This window comes from Bufo gargarizans, chromosome 1 (assembly GCF_014858855.1).
Source record: "Bufo gargarizans isolate SCDJY-AF-19 chromosome 1, ASM1485885v1, whole genome shotgun sequence".
Taxonomy (NCBI): Eukaryota; Metazoa; Chordata; class Amphibia; order Anura; family Bufonidae; genus Bufo; species Bufo gargarizans.
The window spans coordinates 492,779,051-492,804,862 of NC_058080.1; the positions used below are offsets into that span (position 1 = coordinate 492,779,051).

General features: G+C 40.2%; 1 protein-coding gene and 1 gene segment (V, D, J or C); both read left to right on the plus strand.

Moving 5' to 3' along the window:
* LOC122923226 overlaps window positions 1–20,964 on the plus strand; it is a 151,474-nt gene extending 130,510 nt beyond the window's left edge. Inside the window, exons 7-12 of the mRNA XM_044273988.1 lie at window positions 13,857–14,147; window positions 14,670–14,999; window positions 15,080–15,358; window positions 17,219–17,545; window positions 18,066–18,226; window positions 20,577–20,964. Coding sequence (XP_044129923.1) covers window positions 13,857–14,147; window positions 14,670–14,999; window positions 15,080–15,358; window positions 17,219–17,545; window positions 18,066–18,226; window positions 20,577–20,585 — 1,397 coding nt within the window. The 3' untranslated portion in view covers window positions 20,586–20,964. The remainder of the gene's footprint in view (window positions 1–13,856; window positions 14,148–14,669; window positions 15,000–15,079; window positions 15,359–17,218; window positions 17,546–18,065; window positions 18,227–20,576) is intronic.
* The window catches only part of LOC122923246, a 386,426-nt gene that overhangs the window by 277,968 nt on the left and 82,646 nt on the right, over window positions 1–25,812 (plus strand).

Sequence of the window (25,812 nt, forward strand, 5' to 3'; positions counted from 1 at the left end):
TTTTTGGGGGCTGTTACAAGGCTTAGAAGTTTAGAAGAAAATCTTCAAAAACCCACTTTTTAGGGACCAGTTCAGGTCTGAAGTCACTTTGTGAGGCTAACATAATAGAAACCACCCAAAAATGACCCCATTCTAGAAACTACACCCCTCAAGGTATTCAAAACTGATTTTACAAACGTTGTTAACCCTTTAGGTGTTCCACAAGAGTTAATGGCAAATGGTGATAAAATTTCAGAATTTAGATTTTTTGGCAAATTTTTCATTTTAATACATTTTTTCCAGTAACAAAGCAAGGGTTAACAGCCAAACAAAATGCTATATTTATTGCCTCGATTCTGTAGTTTGCAGAAACACCCCATATGGGGCCGTAAACTACTGTACGAGCACACAGTAGGGCATAGAGGGAAAGGTGCGCCGTATGGTTTATGGAAGGCAGATTTTGCTGGACTGGTTAATTTACACCATGTCCCATTTGAAGCCCCCCTGATGCACCCCTAGAGTACAAACTCCATAAAAGTGACCCCATCTAAGAAATTATACCCCTCAAGGTATTCAAAACTGATTTTTCAAACTTTGTTAACATTTTAGGTGTTGCACAAGAGTTATTGGCAAATGGAGATGAAATTTGAGAATTTCAATTTTTTGGCAAATTTTCCATTTTAATCATTTTTTTACAGTAACAAAGCAAGGGTTAACAGCCAAACAAAATGTTATATTTATTGCCCCGATTCTTTAGTTTGCAGAAACACCCCATATGTGGCCATAAACTACTGTATGGGAAAGTAGAGATACAGTTTCAAAATTTCACTTTTTTGGCAGATTTTCCATTTTAATATTTTTTTTCCAGTTACAAAGCAAGGGTTAACAGCCAAACAAAACTCATTATTTATGGCCCTGATTCTGTAGTTTACAGAAACACCCCATATGTGGTCGTAAACTGTTGTATGGGCACACGGCAGGGCGCAGAAGGAAAGGAATGCCATACGGTTTTTGGAAGGCAGATTTTGCTGGACTGTTTTTTCAGACACCATGTCCCATTTGAAGCCCCCCTGATGCACCCCTAGAGTAGAAACTCCAAAAAAGTGACCCCATTTTAGAAATTACGGGATAGGGTGGAAGTTTTGTTGGTACTAGTTTAGGGTACATATGATTTTTGGTTGCTCTATATTACACTTTTTGTGAGGCAAGGTAACAAGAAATTGCTTTTTTGGCACCGTTTTTTTTTTGTTTTTTTTTGTTATTTACAACATTCATCTGACAGGTTAGATAATGTGGTATTTTTATAGAGCAGGTTGTCATGGACGCGGCAATACCTAATATGTATACAATTTTTTTATTTATGTAAGTTTTACACAATGATTTCATTTTTGAAACCCAAAAAAATCATGTTTTACTGTCTCCATAGTCTGAGAGCCATAGTTTTTTCAGTTTTTGGGTGATTAATCTTAGGTAGGGTCTCATTTTTTGTGGGATGAGATGACGGTTTGATTGGAAATATTTTGGGGTGCATATGACTTTTTGATCGCTTGCTATTGCAGTTTTTGTGACGTAAGGTGACAAAAAATGGCTTTTTTTACACCGTTTTTATTTTTATTTTTTTACAGTATTCACCTGAGGGGTTAGGTCATGTGATATTTTTATAGAGCCAGTCGATACGGATGTGGCGATACCTAATATGTGTACTTTTTTCCATTTATGTAATTTTTACACAATGATTTCATTGAAACAAAAAAAATCATGTTTTAGTGTTTCCATAGTTTAAGATCCATAGTTTTTTCAGTTTTTGGGCGATTATCTTGGGTAGGGTATGATTTTTGCGGGATGAGATGACGGTTTGAGTGGTACTATTTTGGCGTACATGCAACTTTTTTGATCACTTTTATTACCTTTTTTGGGAAGTAAGGTGGGCAATTTCCTCATAGTTTTAATTTTTTTATTTTTATGGCATTCACCGTGCGGGGAAAGTAACATGACCGTTTTATAGATCAGGTCGTTACGGACGCGGCGATACCTAATATGTGTAGTGTATTAAATTTTTATATTTTTTATTCAGTGATAAATGTTTATTTTTTTATCTTTACTTTTTTCATTTTTTAGTTTTTTACATTTTTTGGACCCAGACCCACTTGGTTCTTGAAGATCCAGTGGGTCTGATGTCTGTATAGTACAGTACACAATATAGTGTATTGTACTGTATTTTACTTACACTTTGTCTGAACAGATCTGTACCTTTATCACAGATCTGTTCAGCACCATGGACAGCAGGATGCCTGAGAAGGCGTCCTGTTGCCATGGGAACCTTCCCCGTCTGCCACAACTGAGCAGACGGTGAAGGGTAAGGAGGGGGGCTCCCTCCCTCTGTCACCCCATCCTGTCTGGGGGCTGCAAAGGCACAGCAGCCCCCCGATTGGAGAGGGAGGGAGCTCCCTGACTGTTAACCCTTTCCATACAGCGGTCTGTATGGACCGCGATATGGAAAGGGTTAAACGGCTGACATCGCTGCACAGATGTCAGCCGTTTATACCAGTGTCAGCAATGTGCTGACACTCTGGTATAACCACTGGATACCAATGAATATAACCACTGGATACCTCCCGCACCGCCTGCAACACCCCCTGCACAAGGGGGTGAAAAATCTTTATTTTGGGCATTTTAAATCAGAGGATCAGAAACTGCAGAAAGCGCTGCAAACCGCAGGTCTGAATTGACCTGCGGTTTGCTGCGATTGCCGATACGGGGGGGGGGGGGTCATATGAATGATTTCAGCGGTCATCCTGTTCCGATTAACCCCCGCATTTCCACAATCCCGTTTTAAACTCATGACGTACCGGTACGTCATGGGTCCTTAAGGACTCAGGAAACATGCTGTACCGGTACGTCATGCGTCCCTAAGGGGTTAATAAAGACCAACAAAAAAAATTATTTTAACACAAAATGAGTACAATGCAATAAAAAAATGGCACTAAAGGTGTACATATACTTTTTAAAAAGTAAGGCAAATCAAATTTATCCTGAAATTTGGATCGTTGGCTTTAATTCGCTCATCTCTAATAATCTCCAAAGTCGGAGTTGATCAATCTGGTGTATACCTATTTGCCATAGCTAACAATTACCATTTCCCCACCCACTTTTAAAAAGTTGCAGCAAATCACAAAAAAACTAACCAGAAAGAGAGATGTAGCAGCACAACAGTTGGATCCTTCAGTGGTGGTGCCTGCGGTGTCAGCTGCCAGTCCGTGGCACCCCATCACAACAAATACAAAAAAGAAGATGTACAAATCACTAAAAGTCTGCAGCAAAATTTGCTACTTTTTCTACCAGAATCCTGGCAGAAAGGGAATGATAAATAATTGCAACCATTTATTTTCTTGAATTGTTTGATCCTTTTTACTGTGAAAAATTCAGCTTATTTGAAATCTGATATATAGACACATATGACTGAAGATCAAGCTATGATTTATGTTAAGAAAGCTGGATATTTTATAAGAGAGGCAAAATTTTAATTCATATGTGCTTCAGGTAGAAGGATTGCAAGTATTAGAATACTTGAGTGCCAAGTTCACAAGTAATTCCTTAGACTGTGTAGTGTAGTGCTTCTAAATCAGATACATTTCTTTGATGATATTAGGGATGTTAGGAAAAGGCTCTCCTAATATTATATATTTCAGTGACAGACAAGTAATTACAGTAAATATGTATCTTGTAGTCTCTTATTGTCATTCAAACGTAACATTCAAATTGATATTTTTCTTCCAACAATGTACATAGAATTTCTCAAAAGTGTAGCTTTTAACTTTTTAAGGACTACCTACCGTATAGTAAAGAGGTTCCTTTCCAAGTTATTAAAAAAAACTTAAATACAATGATCATAAAATAGTTATTACAGTGCGGTCTTCATTTATTAAATGAAAGGCAGCTGCGGGCTAATTGGCTGCACAGTCCTTCATCACAGCATGGCCATAACCTGGCCGCTTTGTTTGCTCTGTACCCTAAGGCAGAGTGGCTTGGATATACCTGATTTATAGAAATTAGTGACTGCAAATTAAAAAAATATTTTAAGGTAATACTATATTGGAAAATCACTAAAATAAACTGGCCTAAATGGGAGGAAATGCTAAAAAAAAATATATATATATATATATTATTGGCAGAAAAATAGCTAAAATATGAAACACTTTTTTTATGTTTTTGAACCTTTTGCTCAAAAGGTTGTGCAGTGGGTCGGATGGTACTTTCTGTATTTCTCCAATGTGAAGCACTGGCATATTGTATGGGTCAAAGCTAGCTCCTATCCTAGCCACTAAACTCCATAGATGTTGGGGTCAATAGCGACTGTGGCATCAGGTGTAAATGGGCAACCCGCTTTATTTAAGAACAGGGATCAAAGTCTTATCTTCACAACACATGTTCGTGGAAGTGCATCATGGCACGAACAATAGAGAGGGCCTCATTATAAAATTGAAAAAAATGCACACTGTTGTTGGTATATTGTATGATTTTCTAGGAGTCGGGTTCCCACTCCGTCGAACAATAGGAAAATAAACTCCAGAAATCTCATGATAATCGTAGCTTTTGAATCATTCGTATTTTTTATTATTCAATCTGCGTCTGGTGTTTTGGCCCATTTAGGCCTTTATCAAACTATAACAGAATAGAAAGATAACATAGGTAACATGATTTAACAGAATACAAAATGGCAGTGGTCAGCTTAGCATGGGGACAAAAAGTCACATGACATAGATACTCCAAATCACATGATCTAACAGAATTGAATTATAGAATGAAATAGAAGTAAACAAAAATTATAACGTAAAATGAACATAGAAATAAGACATGAAAACAGACATGATTGTATTAAGTCACCGGATCACAGGGTGAGTATTGATAGTTAGATCCCAAGATAAGTATGATGGTACTGTATTAAAGTTGTATGTTAAGGAGGTAAAGAGACTATGGTATGTATGATAGTATGTATGAGCATATGACAAAAACAGTTAACACAGAATTAGAGATAACAATAATCCTTAGTTTAGATAAAATCCTGTCAGGGGATACCCGGTGCCGCTGTGGAATGTACGTAAGGTATAAATAGTCGGCGCTCAGAAGGAAAACGTGCCGCTTGTGAGGAGGAGCGGCCCTCATAATAAAAGTTGGTTATCAGGCTGGAAAAGGTTACAAAACCATCTCTAAAGAGTTTGGACTCGACCAAGTTAGACAGATTGTGTACAAGTGGAGGAAATTCAAAAATTATTACCTTCCCCAATAGTGGTTGACCAACAAAGATAACTCCAATAAGATGTCATGTAATAGTCTACAAGGTCACAAAAGAAGCAACTCTAAGCAACTAAAGACCTTTCTTACATTACCTAATGTTTAGCAAGACTCTGAACAATAATGAAGTGTATCACAGAATTACAAGAAGAAAGCCACTGATATCCAAAAAGAACATTGCTGCCATCTGCCGCTTACAAAAGATCATCTGGACAAGCCAAAAGGCTACTGTAGAAAGGAAAACACTGCATTCCAACATAAAAACCTTATCTCATCTGTGAAACATGGTGGTTGTAATATCATGGTTTGTGCCTGTCTTACTGCAACTGTCCAGGACGGCTTTCTATCATTGATGGAACAATAAATTCTGAATTATATCAGCCAATACTAAAGGAAAATGTGAGGACATCTGTCTGTAAGCTGAGTGGGCCATGCAGCAATGACCCAAAGCACACAAATCATTCTAACAAAGAATGGTTAAGAACAAAGTTAAAGTTATGACAAGTTAATTTCAATAGTAATTATGCAGAAAGACCTGACGCGAGCAGTTCATGGGAGAAAAAACGGCAACTAAATAGAGTTGAAGTTGTTTTGTACAGAGGAATGGGCTAAATTCATCCAAGCCAGATAACTAATAAACAATTACTGGAAACATTAAATTGAAGTTATTGCTGCACAAAGGGATCCCACCAGATATTGAAAGCAAAGGTACATATACTTTTCTCACAGACATGTGATATTGGATCATTTTCCTCAATAAACAAATAAATGACTAAGTCTAATATTTTACACTCATTTGCATGATCTGTTTATCAACTTTTAGGACTTGTGTGAAAATCTGATGTAGTTTTTGGTCCAATGTATGCAGAGCTATAGAAAATCCTGAAGAGTTTACAAACTTTCACCAGAAGTCATATTATTAAAAGTTCAAGGCTCCTAGTAACGTCAAGAACAAAATTAAAAGCCCCACTTACCCATATCCAATCCTTTATCATTGAAAAAATATTATGAAATATATATATACTACACATAACTAGTATCACTGTGTTCATAACAACCTTGACTACGAAATGATATTTTAACTTATTTCAAATGGTGAACAGCATAAAAAAATAAAATAAAAAACAATGCTGGAACTGCTGTCCTTTAGTCACCTCACATCAACTTTAATGGTATAAAAAGCAAAAAGACATGTATATACCGCAAAATGGTATCATTGATAAGAATGACAAAAAAACAAATGATTTTTAATTAAAGTGATTTTATGAGGCTAAATGAGTAATATATATATATATATATATATATAGAGAGAGAGAGAGAGAGAGAGAGAGAAGGAAAAGTCCAGTGGGAGCACGAACCAGAACGTGGGTGCACGGTCCTGTGCAGGGTAGCGGCAATCCCCAATGGTATAGGAGACAAAGAAGTAGGACTGCACTCCAAAATAGTGATAAAATCAGCAGTAGTTTATTCACCCATAATATGGCAAGTCTTGCGACGTTTCGGCTCACAAGAGCCTTCCTCAAGCATGGTAACAGTGAAAGTGAAAGCATTATAAAGGCATTTCAAAAGTGTCCAACCCATGTGGGTGTGGTTACAATCTATTACAATTACAAACATCTGATACAAATCAATACAATAAAGTGCCTGTGCATGAAGTGACCAGTAGGGTGCAATTTATAACTTAGGGATGCCATCCCTTCAACGTGAATTAAAATGTATGCAATACTTTGTTTAAGTTTTAAGATCACAGTTACATAAGTGATTATATAATGAATGTGGATCACAGAAATCGGACCTCAGGTGGCAATGGGGCCTGCATATACCATGGCGTGCATCGCGCGTCTCCAAATCTTTATTGCGCATGACTACACTGACATCATCAGATGCGTCACAGTGCAAGAATCGAGCGCATGCGCTCTGTGTAGTTGACATAAGGGCGCCATTTTGCTTAAGGGAAAATACCCTGAAGTTACGTGCATATTATATGCATAACTGTTGTCTAAACAGAATAATTGTGTATGCGACCGCTGTAGGGATCTCCTACATCCGCCAGCACCTGGACCGGAATCCCGACTATATGGGCCGGACACCAGACCAGGGAGCCGCGAGTGTCAGGGGGGAACATGACAATGGTCCCTGCCGGCAATCGCAAGCCTCACTGCCGGCAATATGGCAGTCATGAAGGGATAATCCCTTTACTATTTCGACAGCCGTATCTATTTGAAATACTGTTGTACATCTGGAGTGATGCGTGAGTATAAGAACGCTGATGTCCACCTCGGGTCGCATAGCCTCCAAAAGGTCGAAGTTCAAGGATCCACATCCAATACAGTGTAAGTAAAAAAAATTCAAAAAGGCAAAGAGAAATAGATATTTTAGTTTCAAAATAAATCTTTTTAAAGTTACAAATAGATCTTTCACAGTTATCGAGCACCAATATACGAATATGAGGAAGACAGAACGCAAATATGCAATGGAACTGAAAACTGGTCACAAATCCAGAGGCTCTCTTCTGAACTCAATATTGAGACCCCTAGGGTACAGACTGTCCAGATCATATATCCAGCGTAACTCTCTTTTCTTCAAAAGTGTTAGGCGATCACCGCCTCTTCTAGGAAGCCTGACCTGGTCAATGATCCAGCATCTTAGATCCCATTCGGAATGCCCGAGGGATCCAAAATGTCTGGACACTGGCAGATCAGTACGTCTCTCCCTTATTGAATTCCTATGATTATTTAACCTTACTTTCAGTTCTGTGGAAGTTTCCCCAACATATAGTAGGTTACAGGGGCAAGCCAACACATAAACCACATATGACGAGGAGCAATTTAGATGAAACTTTATAGGATACTCTTTATTGGTGGACGGATGTATGAAAGATCTAGTTTTACATATATATCGACAATTAACACAACCGAGACACGGATAACATCCAAGTCCCGGCTGTGTCAGTGTCCGCTGTATGCTAGTTTTCTTTGGATCTGCATCCGCTCTGACCAAATGATCTTTGAGATTTTTATTTTTACGATATGAGAGGAGGGGCGGAAGTTTGAATTCTGGTACATCCTTAATAGACTTGCTTAAGATGCCCCAGTTATCCTTCAAGATACGTCCTATCTCCATACTACACCCAGAGTATGTGGACATAAATGGTATCCTTTGGATTTTTTTGGAGGTAGTTGGTGTTGTTTCAGTATTCATATGTAAGATTTTGGTTTTGTGTTCATCTAACAGTCTACGAGGATAACCCCGTTCTCTAAATTTGTCTGCCATCGTGTCAAGAGTGGTCACCAGCTCAGTGTGATCTGAGACAATACGTTTTGTGCGGAGGAATTGCGAATGGGGGAGATGTTTAACTAGGCTGCGCGGGTGATTGCTTTCATAGCGTAGAATAGTATTCCTATCTGTCGACTTGACATACAAGCCTGTGCCAATCATACTATCCGCCAATTTGACATTAGTGTCGAGAAAAGATAATTGTGTTTTGGAATATGACATAGTATACTGGAGATCAGGATCTATATCATTCAGGTATGCATGAAACTCCCTCAATTGTGGTTCAGTGCCAGACCACAGGAGGAAGACGTCATCTATGTATCGCCACCACCTAATGACATGTTGAAAGTGGTGGGATACATAGATAAAGTCCTCCTCCGTGTGGCGCATATAGATATTTGCGTACGTTGGGGCCACATTGGACCCCATCGCAACGCCACGTTTCTGATTAAAGAAAACATCTTGAAACAAAAAATAGTTGTTTTCAAGGATCAACCTCAACAGAGTATTTATAAAATATTTCGCATTCTGTGTTATTGACGATCCATCCAAATATATATTAACCGCAGAAATGCCCTTCTCATGCCCTATTGACGTGTATAAAGAAACAACGTCAAAGGACACGAGAGTGACACTCTGCAATTCATCAACTTCAGCTGACCTCAGTTGTTGCAGAAAATCGCCTGTGTCTTTAATGTAAGATTTTCCGGCCTTTTTCCGACTTTATCTATGTATCCCACCACTTTCAACATGTCATTAGGTGGTGGCGATACATAGATGACGTCTTCCTCCTGTGGTCTGGCACTGAACCACAATTGAGGGAGTTTCATGCATACCTGAATGATATAGATCCTGATCTCCAGTATACTATGTCATATTCCAAAACACAATTATCTTTTCTCGACACTAATGTCAAATTGGTGGATGGTATGATTGGCACAGGCTTGTATGTCAAGTCGACAGATAGGAATACTATTCTACGCTATGAAAGCAATCACCCGCGCAGCCTAGTTAAACATCTCCCCCATTCGCAATTCCTCCGCACGAAACATATTGTCTCAGATCACACTGAGCTGGTGACCACTCTTGACACGATGGCAGACAAATTTAGAGAACGGGGTTATCCTCGTAGACTGTTAGATGAACACAAAACCAAAATCTTACATATGAATACTGAAACAACACCAACTACCTCCAAAAAAATCCAAAGGATACCATTTATGTCCACATACTCTGGGTGTAGTATGGAGATAGGACGTATCTTGAAGGATAACTGGGGCATCTTAAGCAAGTCTATTAAGGATGTACCAGAATTCAAACTTCCGCCCCTTCTCTCATACCGTAAAAATAAAAATCTCAAAGATCATTTGGTCAGAGCGGATGCAGATCCAAAGAAAACTAGCAAACAGCGGACACTGACACAGCCGGGACTTGGATGTTATCCGTGTCTCAGTTGTGTTAATTGTCGATATATATGTAAAACTAGATCTTTCATACATCCGTCCACCAATAAAGAGTATCCTATAAAGTTTCATCTAAATTGCTCCTCGTCATATGTGGTTTATGTGTTGGCTTGCCCCTGTAACCTACTATATGTTGGGGAAACTTCCACAGAACTGAAAGTAAGGTTAAATAATCATAGGAATTCAATAAGGGAGAGACGTACTGATCTGCCAGTGTCCAGACATTTTGGATCCCTCGGGCATTCCGAACGGGATCTAAGATGCTGGATCATTGACCAGGTCAGGCTTCCTAGAAGAGGCGGTGATCGCCTAACACTTTTGAAGAAAAGAGAGTTACGCTGGATATATGATCTGGACAGTCTGTACCCTAGGGGTCTTAATATTGAGTTCAGGTGAGAGCCTCTGGATTTGTGACCAGTTTTCAGTTCCATTGCATATTTGCGTTCTGTCTTCCTCATATTCGTATATTGGTGCTCGATAACTGTGAAAGATCTATTTGTAACTTTAAAAAGATTTATTTTGAAACTAAAATATCTATTTCTCTTTGCCTTTTAGAATTTTTTTTACTTACACTGTATTGGATGTGGATCCTTGAACTTCGACCTTTTGGAGGCTATGCGACCCGAGGTGGACATCAGCGTTCTTATACTCACGCATCACTCCAGATGTACAACAGTATTTCAATTAGATACGGCTGTCGAAATAGTAAAGGGATTTTCCCTTCATGACTGCCATATTGCCGGCAGTGAGGCTTGCGATTGCCGGCAGGGACCATTGTCATGTTCCCCCCTGACACTCGCGGCTCCCTGGTCTGGTGTCCGGCCCATATAGTCGGGATTCCGGTCCAGGTGCTGGCGGATGTAGGAGATCCCTACAGCGGTCGCATACGCAATTATTCTGTTTAGACAACAGTTATGCATATAATATGCACGTAACTTCAGGGTATTTTCCCTTAAGCAAAATGGCGCCCTTATGTCAACTACACAGAGCGCATGCGCTCGATTCTTGCACTGTGACGCATCTGATGATGTCAGTGTAGTCATGCGCAATGAAGATTTGGAGACGCGTGATGCACGCAATGGTATATGCGGGCCCCATTGCCACCTGAGGTCCGATTTCTGTGATCCACATTCATTATATAATCACTTATGTAACTGTGATCTTAAAACTTAAACAAAGTATTGCATACATTTTAATTCACGTTGAAGGGATGGCATCCCTAAGTTATAAATTGCACCCTACTGGTCACTTCATGCACAGGCACTTTATTGTATTGATTTGTATCAGATGTTTGTAATTGTAATAGATTGTAACCACACCCACATGGGTTGGACACTTTTGAAATGCCTTTATAATGCTTTCACTTTCACTGTTACCATGCTTGAGGAAGGCTCTTGTGAGCCGAAACGTCGCAAGACTTGCCATATTATGGGTGAATAAACTACTGCTGATTTTATCACTATTTTGGAGTGCAGTCCTACTTCTTCGTTTCCTATATATATATATATATATATATATATATATATATACCCCAACAGAATAAAAGTGACATATTATTCATACCACATGGTAAACAGAATGAATGTTTTTCACCCACCTAGCCTCTCAAAAATGTCATGTAAAGCAATCAAAAACATATATGTTCCCCAAAATGGTAACAATACAAACTACAGCCCATTCTGCAAAGAATCAAGAACTCTCACAGGTCCATTAACACAAAAGTAAAAAAGTTACGGCTCTTAGAATATGGCAACACAAGAAATATATTTTTTTGTTTTCACAAAAGCTCCTATATACTCCTAGATTCATTTATTGGGGTGTAGAGGCTTGTTGGGGGTGTTTCTTATGTTTTCACACATTAAGGTCTCTGCAAACCTGAAATGGTGCCGGGATAACAATCAAAAAAATAAAGGCCCCAAAATCTATAGGCTTCACACTGAGATTGTGTCACCAAGTGGGAAGAATATGATTAGGCACAGTGGCCTGGGTATACCAGGTGTATAGTCATTCGCGACAGACTAATTCATAACAATTCTAACTTCTTGGCGAATTTCAGCAAAGCTGCCGAATCAAATTTTTCAAAACTTCACTTATCTCTAATTACAATTGAAAATCTACTAAAAAGGATATTTTTAAAAAATTACCTGCTTTTTGCTTTAATTCCTTTAAAAGGCTCATCAAGCTTTTCTAAATGCATTTTTAAATACTTTGAGATGGGAAGTTTTTTTTAATTGGGTGTTTTATGGGGAGTTTCTAATATATTGGCAACTCGAAGCCACTTTAGAATTGAATTGGTCCCTAGAAAAACAGGTTTTGAGAATTTTCTTGAAAATCTGAAAAATCGCTGCTAAACTTAAAAGTCATAGCCAAAAAAATATGGATTTTTATTTTTTCCTTCTCGCCCTACAAACCATAATAGGCAGATTTGTCATTCAGGGTCCAAAGAAAGCTGAATATCACATTATGTGGAGCTGTAATAGGGACTACTAACTACTAAATCTGACTAAATAAATCCTTCTCTTTACTCCCTAAACAGTGCTATTGGTAGGCAAATTTGCCTTTCAGGGTCTTAAGAAAGCTGGATTACAAGCATATGGAGCTTAACAAGAGACAAAAAATATTAAATCTATTAAAATAAATGCCAGTGCCCATTCTTAAATAGTGGCATAGCTAGGCAGATTTTCCTTTCATGGTTGTGAGAAGCTGGGTTAAATTCATGAGAAACTGTATCGGACTGCAGAATTATAAATCTACCAAAAAATCCACACTCCCCCTTCCCAGTAGCTGGAGCTAATATATCAGCCACAGTCACATAAGAAATCAGCTCTAAAAAAATGTTTATGATGAAGCTCCCACCAAGGTCTAATATGACCTGAAATTTAAGAAAAAAATAATGTCACATCACAGCTTCTAGTCCCACATTTTGTGACCATAAACAATATATTCACCTTTTGTACATAAACAATATATCCCATAATTGAAAGGCGACAAAGTTTAAAAAATATATATTTTCACTATGTGCTATTTTTGGGTCTACTTTTTATATTTTTACCAGGTATTAATACATTTAAAAAATGCTACAGTAAAACTACAAAAAAGTAAAGTCCCATGTATCCATGTATCACAAAAAAAAGATACACAGTATTTAAATAACTGAACGGAAAAAAAATAAGATTTTTAAATTTCTGTACTAAAAAATTGTAGACTACAGTAAAAGTGCTGCTGACTAATTATTGCCAACAGCTATACTCTAAAAGGGGTTGTCTTTAATTAGATAATTGCTTTAACAAATCTATTAGTCAAAAAGATGATGCAACACTTGTATATCTGTGAATATATGGGCACATTTATTAAGACCGGCGTTTTAGAGGAATGTGTATGGAGCCTATGCCTTTGTCTGGCTCTGTATAAAATCAGCTGCATACTGATGTACAATACGGCTATAGATATCTATGGGTGCCTTTTTATTTTTATGCATAACTCTATGGCTAAGAATTTGTGTGAAGCCATAATATGGTTCATGAGCCCTTGTGGTAAGTTCACACAAGGTGGAAGAACTTTTCTGCCACATGTGGATAGAGTTTTGAAAACCACATCCACATGTATAGTACTGTATATTGTTGCAGATTTATGTTGCTGAATCTGCACCCCAAAATCTCATTGATAATTCTGCAAATTCTGAAGATCACTAAAATGTGTTAAAATATAGCCCAATACCGTTCCTGTCATATGTACCAAAACTGAGGTCTATTTGTATATCATGTCCTCAGTTCTTCATGTTCTCCTCATGTTCCTCATGGCCATCTAGAGATTGATGTTTAATGTGGTACTATGTTTTCTTCCTAGAGCCTGATGGCGACATACTAAAACCATCCTTTAGGGACCTCTTTCTTTCTAACAATGCAACAGTTTCATGCAGAACTAATATGGTGTATGCTGACATTCATTGGATAGTAAATATGAAGCAAAGGAAAGCACAAACGAAAAAAGCTGAAGTTATACATAACAACACAACATGGATTCAAAGCACAATCACCATCAGCTTGGCAGAATGGAAGGAAATATCAACTCTCTCCTGCAAACTAAATCCAGCCCAGGAGAATCTCCAAAGAAAAATGACTATTGTCAGGACAAAGAGTAAGTCACCTTACCAAATGCCAGCTTGTATGTGTATTGTCCAAAGTATTTCTATATCAGGTCTTTGCATTATCAATTTATCAAATATCTTTGAATTGAACAGTTAATGGAGTATTTTCATCTCAGATCCATATGATATGCCATAAAAGTCTGATAGATGCAGGTCTATCTGTAAAATGGTGGATCGCTGAGCCTGTGCCTCAGCCCATCCCACTGACCACCTGTTGTTGCCAGGATATTGCAGCCAGTGGTTTGGAGTGAGGAGTGACAAGCCCATTCTTGGTGGGGGTCCCAGAGGTGGAACCAGCATCCGTCAGATATTTATGGCCTATCCTGTGGATAGGCCATAAATGTCTGAGATGAAAATACCCCTTTAATTTATGGATTGCTTTATAAATATTAGAATCAGTATAGATCTTATTGGTATGTATATATCAGAGTATATTATAAATTCAGATTATTTTATATTGAGATATTGTTAAATTCAATGCATATACATATGTTCTGTTTCCCCAAAATCAGATGAGACTAAGGTTCCAACCATACATCTGCTGTCTCCTGACCAAGAAACAATGGTGGACAATGTTTTGATGTTGACCTGTTTGGTAATGGACTTTTATCCAGAAGATCTCTTTGTAACCTGGAAGATCAATGATTCATTAAACAAGGAAGACAATTCAAACTCCAGTCAAGTCAACTGCAACCATAGTATAAAGCAATGTTCAACTATAAGCCAGCTGCTAATACAGAAGAGCGAGTGGTTAAAAGGCACAACTTACTCATGCCTTGTAGCCCATATCTCTTCTTATGAATATATCATTAAGAATATCACTGGGGTTCCCAACAAATCTGGTAAATATAGCTCTTTCTTATTCTATCACTGCATATGACATGTCATGACAAATATATAGCTAAATCTATTTGCTTTTCAGAAGAAGCATTTGTCACACTGGAGCCTGACATACATAAACCGTCCTTCAATGAGTTGCTTCTTTCCAGAAATGCCACTGTCAATTGTAGAACCAATGTTGGCATCAATGATATAAACTGGTTGTTAAATGAGACAGAAATAGCTACATCCAGGCAGAGAAACGATGAACGAATGTTGTACAGGGATGTGGAATCAGTACAAGTCACTGTACAAATCCCATTGGAAGAATGGAAAAGAAGCTCAACACAAGTCTGCAATCAAGAATTTTATAATAACACAGGTGAGTGGCTTCACAAATGTTTTACATATACTACAAGCAAGGTACTTTTCATCTAATAATTGTGCTCTAATAGAAGTGTAAAAGGGCAAAGGTAGCCATGTGGCTTTCTTTAAAGGGGTTGTCAGTGACAAACTCTTTCAAAATCTGGGTGCTGGAACAAACAGCTTAGTAACCATCCTGGTCCCGCTTACGACACCCCTGGCAAACAGCTGATTATGCAGGCAAGCCCTGGTCAGCCAGGCATTTCATCAGCACCAGTGGCTAAAGTGAAAATGTAGTAGTAGATGATGTCCACTCAGATGAATGGCCGTCCATGTACTACATGTACTAGAGCCGTCTGTACAAAGCAGCTGTTCATTCTGGCATATTGAGGTAGATCCTGAGCTGAGGACCCCCGAACATGAAAAGGTGTTGTCTATGTATTACATGAAAGGCCATTTACAGTATCTGCAGCCGCTGTTTTGCTCCGTCCTAATAGAAGTCTATGGGAAAACATTACGGAACCGTCTGGGTCCCATTATACAAGACGGAAAACAAAGTCCTGTTGATGGGACTTTGTTTTCCGTCTTGCATAACAGGACCAAGACGTAACCGTTATGCTTTCCCATAGATTTCTATTAGGACGGATAGCAAACGGAATGCAAACGGAGCCGTCCTTATGGACTCCGTTATAACCATGTTATAACAGAAAGCCATAACGGACTCCATAACGCTAGTGTGAACCCACCCTTAGTTGTACTTTCTAATGGCACCATTCCATACAATGTACTGTGAAGTTACCTTTGCTACCATAGATTGCAGTCAAATGGTATCACAGTGTATGGAAAAATCACAAATAGGAACTTTAGTTGGGAAGGCTTGGTTGCCTTCAGAAGGTTTCTGGATGTCATAGCTAGAGATGAGCGGAGTGCTTGAAAATTTGATTTGGCTGCCTCAATTAATTTTACGATTTTTTTTTTTGCTTTGTGATGAATTATTTCATCACAAATCGCATTTCTTTGTGAGTAGTGGGTGCTCCCCGTCATTGTACCCCTCAGATTCCGCATTCATAGACGATTGCGGTGTCTGACATTAATATTAAGGTCTATAGTAAAAAATTAAATAAAACTAAACTAATACTTACCTCATCCATTTGATCACGAAGAGCCTGTCCCTGGCATCTTGATTGAAGATCCAGCACATGTAGCGTGCGATGACATCACGTCGGCCGGCGCATGAGATTTTGAGCTGGATCTTCTATCAAGATGGCGGCTACAGGCTCTTCGTGCTCAAATGAATGAGGTGATTATGATTTCAGGGGAAATCGATTTGTTACCACAAAGCACGAGGAAATTCGACTTTGCAGTGAATTGAATTTTTCCTGAAATTCTGATTGAAGTCCACTTCGGACAGTTCAATTCACTAAACACTAGTCATAGTAACAAAACAGCTACTGCTATCTCATCACGCATGCATGGGGGGGGGGGGGGTAAGTGAATTTGAGCACCTCCCTCCAACTGACTGCTCAGATGCTGTGATTGCAATTGACAACAGCAGCTAAAAGATTAAATGTCTTTGATCAGAGTGGTGAATGCTGTGTAAAACAACAGACAACCACAGGTTATTGTTCCCACTCAGAATCTGAGAAGGCGCCATATTTAAAACCCTGGTATCCACGTGTACAGTGGATGTCACTAAAGGTTTAAAAGTTGCTAGATGCAATTATGTGATAGAGTGCAACAATCAATGGTTAATCTTGCCCTGGGCTTAGATGTGGGATCAATGAACATTAGTCAATACAGTATTGTGAAGCATACTTTATTTATTAGTTCATATATGTGGATTAATAGCTTTATTTATCAAAGCTACTTATTTTCACAGACCCCGATATGATAAAACAGCCCAAGGTTCATCTATTGCCCCCTGTCAAAGAAAGCACCGAACAGGAACATCAAACATTGATTTGTCTCGTCAACGGATTTTATCCAGAAGATGTTCTTGTGACCTGGAAGAAGAATGACACCACAGTCAAGCAGGACTTCCCTCAACTGAAGGATGTTCTCTGTGACCCTCAGAAACAGTTGTGCTCATATGTCAGTCATTTATCCATCTCAAAAGAACAGTGGCTTGGAGGAATGAGCTATGCATGCCTGGTGGCTCACTTCTCATCTAAATATTATATCAGTTTGAATATCAGCAAATCAAATGGTAAAACACTATTAGAATACTTATTTCATTGTGTGTGAAAGATGCATTATCATATGTAAACCTATGTATAACTAACACGCTATTCTTACTGTACATTAAATGACATACCATCAATCATATGGCTTACTGCTGATTCTCGATTCTACCATTTTTCTTATTTAAAGAGACATATCTGTTGTAGTAACTACTTGCATCCACCTTTAATAACAATTCTGGATCATCTATTCTTATGACTCTATGGTCTATGTGCCTACTTAGAGTGTTAATGTGATTCCCATTTTTCTACTATTATTTTATCCTGTAAATGACAGTGTACCTGCCTCTTTTACCAAAATTGTAAAACTAATAGTAATATTCATAGCCTGGGAAGCAGGCTGATACTATATGACATCAGAAAGCTCTCCTACAAAACTCCACTGTCTGGCAGAAGACATGCCCTTGTTAGCTTTATTGGAAGTAGACATTAGTAAATGTGGTGATACACTATAAAAAAAATACTTACAGTATTCTTTATTTACAGATGGATACTTGCCTACAGATATCCATACTGCCTATGAAGATAATGGAGGGGAAGAACTACAGGAGGCAGAAGAGATCAACAATGTGTGGACAACCACATCTACGTTTATTGTTCTGTTCTTGGTGACATTGATCTACAGCAGCTTTGTCACATGTGTCAAGGTAAATGAAGATAGATTGTTGTTTGTGTGTAATTTTTAAGGGAACCAGTCACATTGAACATGGTGTCTGAGCTGCAGGGAGCATGTTATGAAGCAGAAGGAAATGAGAAGAGTGATATATAGTTTTGGGGAAAATATTCAGAATAATTTGTAATTTTTTCATTTATATCTATGCTTATACTGGGCTTTGAAGTGAAGGAGGAGGTGCGATCAGTGATTGACAGCCTTCCCTCTATGACTGTTATACACTGATAGCTGTCAATCACTGATAGGACCAACTCCTGGACTTCAAAGCCCAGAAGGAGCGGAAATTTGAATGTATGAATTACAAGTTATACTGAATCTTTTCCAATAAAGCTAACTCCAGCTCCAACATGCTGCTTGCAGATTACCCTGTATTGTCAAGGAGAAAGGTTCCCTTGAAGTGTATATTGTATTGTTATATAGTGTACACCATGAATTATATATATTTATATAATATGTTAATATACAGACTGTGGGTACACCAGTGCTGTCCCATATGAGCATATCATACTCATTTATAGAGTATAGGAAATTACAGGATAAAATTTCACGATAAACTGACCCTGCATACTGGAATTGGGACAACATGTTGTGTAGCCCTATATAAAATCCGCCTTCTATGCAAAATACAGTATCTTGATTATCTTAATTGCATTGTTACTTATTTTTCTGATTGTTCAGTACACAAAAAAGTATTCTGTTGCTACCTGGAGACCACAAGCAAGCAAGATAGTTATTGTTCATCACATTACTATTATTAATCTACAGTATATCACTAGCCAACCTTAGAGTTCACAGGGGTATACTGATATGAATGGAATGGTTGACTCAGAAATATGTCTCCTGTCCATATATCTTTTTTATTCCAAAATAGAGAGTTGCTCTGGTGGACGAGAGTCAACCATGTATTACATGAAAGGCCATTTACAGTATCTGCAGCCGCTTTAGGGGAAATGTCTGGCTAGCTACAGCTTAATTTACTTGCCAGGAGTATCAGGAGCCAGACACAGAAAACAGCTCATTGCAATTCTCCCGTATGAAAGGAGTTGTCTTTGAGGGAAAACTTCTTCCATAATGCTCATGTAGTCCTGCTCATAAAAACATATACACCAGCGGTATAATTAGTTACATATTTGCATAGTTGATAAGGTTGAAAAAGCACAGGTCCATCAAGTCCAACCTATCTCCTCCTAATGTGTTGATCCATAGGTAGGAAAAAAAACTCTAGATGCCAGTCTTTCCACATTAGGTTAATTTTATTAGAATAAATCCATATATCGGCATCCCATGGAATCTAGTACCAATAACGTGTAATATATTACTTTCAAGAAACAAAGCCAGGCCCCTCTTGAACTTGTTGAATGAATCAGTAATTACAGCCTCCTCTGGGTGAGGGAGCCATAGTGTCACTGCTCTTACAGTAAATAATCCCGGTCTATTTTGATGATGAACCTTCTTAACTCTAGATGTGGAGGGTGCTCTATTGTCATAGTTATAGCCTAGGTATAAAAAGATCATTGGTAAGATCACTGTACTGTCCATTGTGATTTGTACATTTCAATTAGATCACCCCTAAGTAGTGTTGAGAGCTTATATTCTAATCGCTAATTTTTATCGCGAATATCAGCACTTTGAGAATTCACAAAGATCTAGAATATACTGTTATATCTTCGGAATAGCAAATATTCTAGATTTTTTTTATCACCAGATAAATCTATACTCTTTTCTCACTTATTATATATAGCTTCTCTTAATCCTTATTATTTATAGTTACTATTTTATAGTTACTATTTTATACTATTTGCCCCCTCTTGCTCCTACCTGGTGCTGCCTGAGCGGTTGCCTCTCCTGGCCTTATTGGTGATTTCCACACTGAAAAATTCGGCAAAGTGTACATGAGATCTGTCTACTCTCCTACACGTTGCTGGTACTGTACTACTCTGTGGTTTTCCCACATGGTAATCCTTGCGGAGAAACCACACATATTCCACAACCTAGGTGGGTGGCCTAAACCCCCTACAACGTCATGATAAATATATTAGATAAAACTACTTTGACTACTGTGTCTTTATTAGCAGAAACAAGAAGCCATGATAATCTCATAACATGATTTCCAGGGAGCAACAAGAGATAAAAAAAAAAAAAAACATTTCTGTAGTTCATTGTAAGCATTAATCTAAATATATTTGTAATTAAAATATACTTTTATCTATTGTAAAATATGCAAGCAGGTATCTCTCAGGGAAAGAGGCTTGGTTATCCATTTAAAAAATATGAATGACCTGTTTTTCATGAAACCTTTTAACTAAATAATACTCTTATTTTAGGTCAAGTAAATGACAGAAACAAGAAAAACAGAGTCTGCACATCAATCCCCTTTCCTGAAGAGATGAGCCCCTATCCTGGTTATATTTTGGTTAAAACACCAAAGCTGTGAATGTTATCGACACTGTAGATATGTCTGCGAATTTATAGTTAGAGGAACTGAAATGCAACAGAATGGCATTAACAAACATCTAGAGAGAGGCAGGAAAGATCTTTCAAAGATGTTATGGCAGGAATTAGTTACCAAGTGTACCCCTGTAATCCTCTTCATGACCATTTATGATGATTCTGATTAGGGATGAGCGAATCGACTTTAAATTAAACATCTGAAGTCGATTCGCATAAAACTTCGTTCTAATAATGTACAGAGCAGGAGCTTCATAAATTAATTTGTACTGTAAAAAAACATTTCCTAAACTCGGGTTTGGTTCCAAGTGGTACCTTGGAACCGAACCTGAGTTCGGGAAATGTTTTTTTTTTTTTTTTACAGTACAAATTAATTTATGAAGTTATTGCGCGAAGTCTCGCAAGACTTCGCAAAGCAATAACTTCGGCTCATTGGAGGCAATACATTCTAATACTATACAGAGCTCCTGCTCAGTACAGTATTAGAACAAAGTTTTATGCAAATCGACTTCGGATGTTTTATCCGAAACCGATTCGCTCATCCTTAATTCTGATAGTACAATTTAGCAACTGTCTTGAACTGTATAATGATACCTTTTATGCAAATAAGTTGTCATCCTCATCGTCAATGACAAATAATGTTATTGCTTTGGACTTGCTTTAATATGATGTGTGATTCATTGTGAGCTATGCAATACTGGCGCTTCTGCTTTTTAATAAAACATTTTGACTTACATTTATTTGAATTAGTATTTTAACTGAGAGATTGGATATAGTTTGTTTAATGTTCTGAAAAGTATATGACTAGTGGTGAGTGAATTGAAGTTAATTAATTGAAATTCAATCCAAATTTCAGGAAAAATTTGATTTGCCACGAATCCAAATTTCCCACTGCTTTATGGTATCTAGAGATGAGTGAATGCAAGTTTGATTTGCGCCAAATTTCCTTGCACTTCGTGGTAACGAATCGCATTTTTTCTTAAAATGGCTGCTGCACATGTGAGGAGAAAGGAACTTTGGTAAGGTGGGATCACCCATAATGCCATGCATGCATGCAGCCAATCAGCAACCAGCCAGCTCTGTGATGTCACAGCCCTATAAATAGCGGCAGCCATCTAGCAGGCGCTAGGGACAATGTTAGAAAAAACTTAATTGTGCTGAAAAAGCGACTTACAAGTGCAAGATTATTCAAGGTGTAGGGAAAGGATAGGGGGGAATCATTCCACAGTGTTTATGTTGAACAGGGTTAAGTAGGGGAGGTTACAGCCTGGGTAATAGGAACAATCCTAGTACACCTTGCTGCACTGACTGGGGATCTAAATTATACCATTATACAGCTCTGTGATTCCAGCCAAACATTCTTATGGGGGTGCAAGTATATTAGTGGCAAAACAAAAATATATTTGTCATTCAGCGGTAGAGTTATATGTTTTAAAGCCATTTTTGCCGTGTATTAGTGGCAAAACAAAAATATATTTGCCATTCAGCGGTGCAGTTATATGTTTTAAAGCCTTTTGTGGTGTGTATTATCGGAAAAAGAAAAAATATATTTGCCGGTCAGCGGTGCAGTAATCTGTTCTAAAGCCATTTTTGCAGTGTATTAGTGGCACAAAAAAGTATTTGCCGTTGTGTGGTGAAGTGTTTTAATTTCCTTTTTATTTATTTAGTTTGATCTAACAGTATGTCAGACAGAGAAGTGCCAGGCCCAGCACAGGGGAGTGGCAGAGGCCTAAATGTTTCTGGCATAGGCACAGGTCGCAGCAGAGTAAGGGGGCGTGGCAGCAGAAGTCGCAGGGAGAGGCCTGAGCTCCCGGTGTCATCTAGCGGTCGTGTCTTGACTAGCAACCCAGAGGTTCTTGAATGGTTGACTCGGTCATCCATTCCCTCCCAAGTGACATCAGACACCCCCAGCCAAGAGTCGGTGGGTTCATCAGATTCGACCCTTAGTTGGCATGGCCCAGGAGCAGACCCTGTGCCCTCACCTGCCCTCAACCTGCTTCTGTCCTTTTCCGTTCCCTCTGCCAGAAAAGTATTATATGCTTTGGGCTCAGCCCCACTATACAGCAAGGACGAGCTACTAGAGGATAGTCAGCATCTACTGGCCAGCCAAAATGTAGAGGAGACATCCGTCGCTTCCTCCGCTAGGCGGGCAAGTAGTGATGAGGAGAGTGGGGTGGGAGCTGGTGTTGCGAGAGGTCAGGCTCCTGACCCAGAGATGGTTGAGGGGGACATCAGTGTCGTGCAGACAGTTCTCGTTGATGATGATGTAGCTGATCGCACTTGGGAGCCGGGTGAGATAGAGGCTTCTTCATCATCGGGAGAAGAGGGTGGCAGCTTGGCCGTGAGTCAGCGGCAGAGCCAGCAAGTCGCAAACGTGGCCAGGAGTCAGCAGGGTGGCAGCAGTGGGAGGTTGGGAGCCAAAGGTGCCCGGGGTAGACCACCCACTTCGCAGGAGCCTACCTGCCCAGAAAGTAGTGGTGCGCAGATTTAGCAGTGGAGGTAGCAGTCAGTCAGTGCGTAGTGTTGGGGGTAAAATACCCTACACAGCGGTATGGCAGTTTTTTGTTAAGCCGCAGGAGGAGGTGAACATGGCCATATGCAGAATCTGTGGGCAGAAGGTGAAGCGTGGCCAGGGTGCCAATGTTGGCACCATGGCCCTGCGTCAACATATACAGCGTTATAATAAAAGTGGCCTGGGAGAACCGTGGCTCCGATGTGGTGGTCCAGCCTGCCGCAGCAACCATCCAGTGGCATGCACCTGGTTTCAGGCAGTCAAGGCTCCACCACCACAGCAGAAGGGAGCTATCTGTCCTTCCCATCATCTGCTAGTCCTGATGCTCCTGCTCCTCCTCCTACTCCTCATCACTCATTCCGTCAGCAATCGTTCACCGAAGCTATTGCCAAGAGACCTGTTGTCTCATCCAACGGAACAGAAACTGAATGTGCTCCTCTCCAAGTTGCTGGTGCTGCAGTCCCTCCCTTTCCAAGTGGTGGACTCTGCACCTTTTAGAGAACTGATGGCTTGTGCCGAGCCAAGGTGGAGAGTCCCAAGCCGTCATTTCTTTGCCAAAAAGGCAATACCAGCCCTTCACACACATGTAGAACAGAAGGTAGGCCAGTCCTTGAGCCTGTCGGTGTCTGCCAAAGTGCACGGCAGTGCCAACGTGTGGAGCTGTAACTACGGTCATGGACAATACATGTTCTTTACGGCCCACTGGGTGAATGTGGTTCCTGTACAGCCACACCAGCAACTTTGCAAGGTGACAACGCTTCTGACTCCACGTTCTCACTTCGTTAGTCCTGCAACAATGACACGCTGTTCTGCACCTCGTTTGCCTGGACGAGCAGAGTCACACAGGGGAGTAACTGCTCCGTGTACTTCATCAAGAAATCGGAACCATGGTGACCAACAACGGGAAGAACATGGTGTCGGCGCTGCGTCAAGGAAGGCTGAGCCATACGCCCTGCATGGCACACATGTTTAATCTGGTTGTCAAGCGGTTTCTGAAGTCTTCCACCCATCAGCAAGACATCCTAAAAATGGCCAGGAAATTGCATGGACTTCAGCCACTCGTACACCGCAAAGCACACCCTCCTTGAGCTGTAGCGGCAGAACAGCATCCCCAACATAGGCTGATATGCGACGTTTCCACCCGTTGGAGTTCTACCCTCTATATGTTGGACTGACTGTACGAACAGAGAAAGGCCATAAATGATTTCTTGATGATCCAAGCGGACAGGAGTACTCCCCTGTGTAACTTTGATGTCAGCCAGTGGAAGCTCATGCGTGACACCTGCTGATTGCTCAGGTCCTTTGAGCAGGCCACCTTATATGTCAGTCGCCAGGACTACGGGATAAAGAAGGTCATTCCACTGCTTCATGTCCTGGAACAGATGCTGGTAAATCTGGCTGGTCAGGGGACTGGAGCCTAGATCTCACGGCCACATGAGCCCTGTGGGGGCTGAACTGGAGGAGAAGGACATTGAAGCACAAGCAATGTGTACCAAAATGGGTGGTTTTTACACAGAGGACAGGAGATGAGGAGCAGGAGCAGCCAGAGGAGCTACAGGGCGATGAGGAAGACGAAGCAGAGGTGCCAGACACACCATGGCAGTATGCAGTGGAGATGGAGGCAGGGAGTCCCTCCGAGTCACTTGCACAAATGGTGTGATGCATGCTCACCTGCTTGCATAGTGACAGCCGAATTGTCACCATTCGGCAGAAGGATGACTTCTGCCTCTCAACCTTGTTGGACCCTCGCTACCGGTCCAAAATGGGGGCTTTTTTTACACCCTCTGAGAGGGAAGACAAACTGAACTACTATAGAGACATCTTATGTAGTCAGTTGGCCGCTACCTATCTGTGCCATCATCCATCCTCTCGCAGGTCTGACCAGGGGGCCCTCTGCACTCATGTTCCTCTGCCATGGCTGCTGTGGCAGGATGGGGGTGGGGGGTAGGAGCAGTTCCAGCTCCATCAGCAGCAACCAGAATCTAGAGCCGCTAATGGGCAGCTTTCTTCACCCGCCTAGTGCAGAAACTACTCACCAGCAGCAGCTAGACCTGGATCAGGACCTGAACCAGCAGGTGGTGGCATACTTGGAAAGGCTGTCCTGCAAGGCCAGTGGTGTGGCATCAGAGTGAGTGTTTAGTGCAGTGGGGGCCATAGTTACCCCAAGAAGAACTCGCCTGTCCACCCAAAATGTGGAGAGACTGACCTTTGTCAAGATGAATCAGGCGTGGATCAGCCGGGATTTCCACCCACCAATGCCTGATGCATCATCCATGGTGCCACACCAACACTTTGACAAAAGAAACCGGTTTCTTCTAGCTACCTGCCACAGATACTATTCTCGGTGGGTACTGGTATTCCCACCCACCTCCACACTGTTGCCTTGCCACTCTGTGGTCTCCTCATGCTGCTGCCACCTCCATACTATGTCACCCTGTCACTCTGTGGCCTCCTGATGCTGCTGCCACCTCCACACTGTGTCACCTTGTCACTCTGTGGTCTCATTATGCTGCTGCCACCTCCACACTATTTCACCTTGCCACTCTGTGGTCCCCTGATGCTGTTACCACCGCCACACTATGTCACCTTGCCACTCTGTG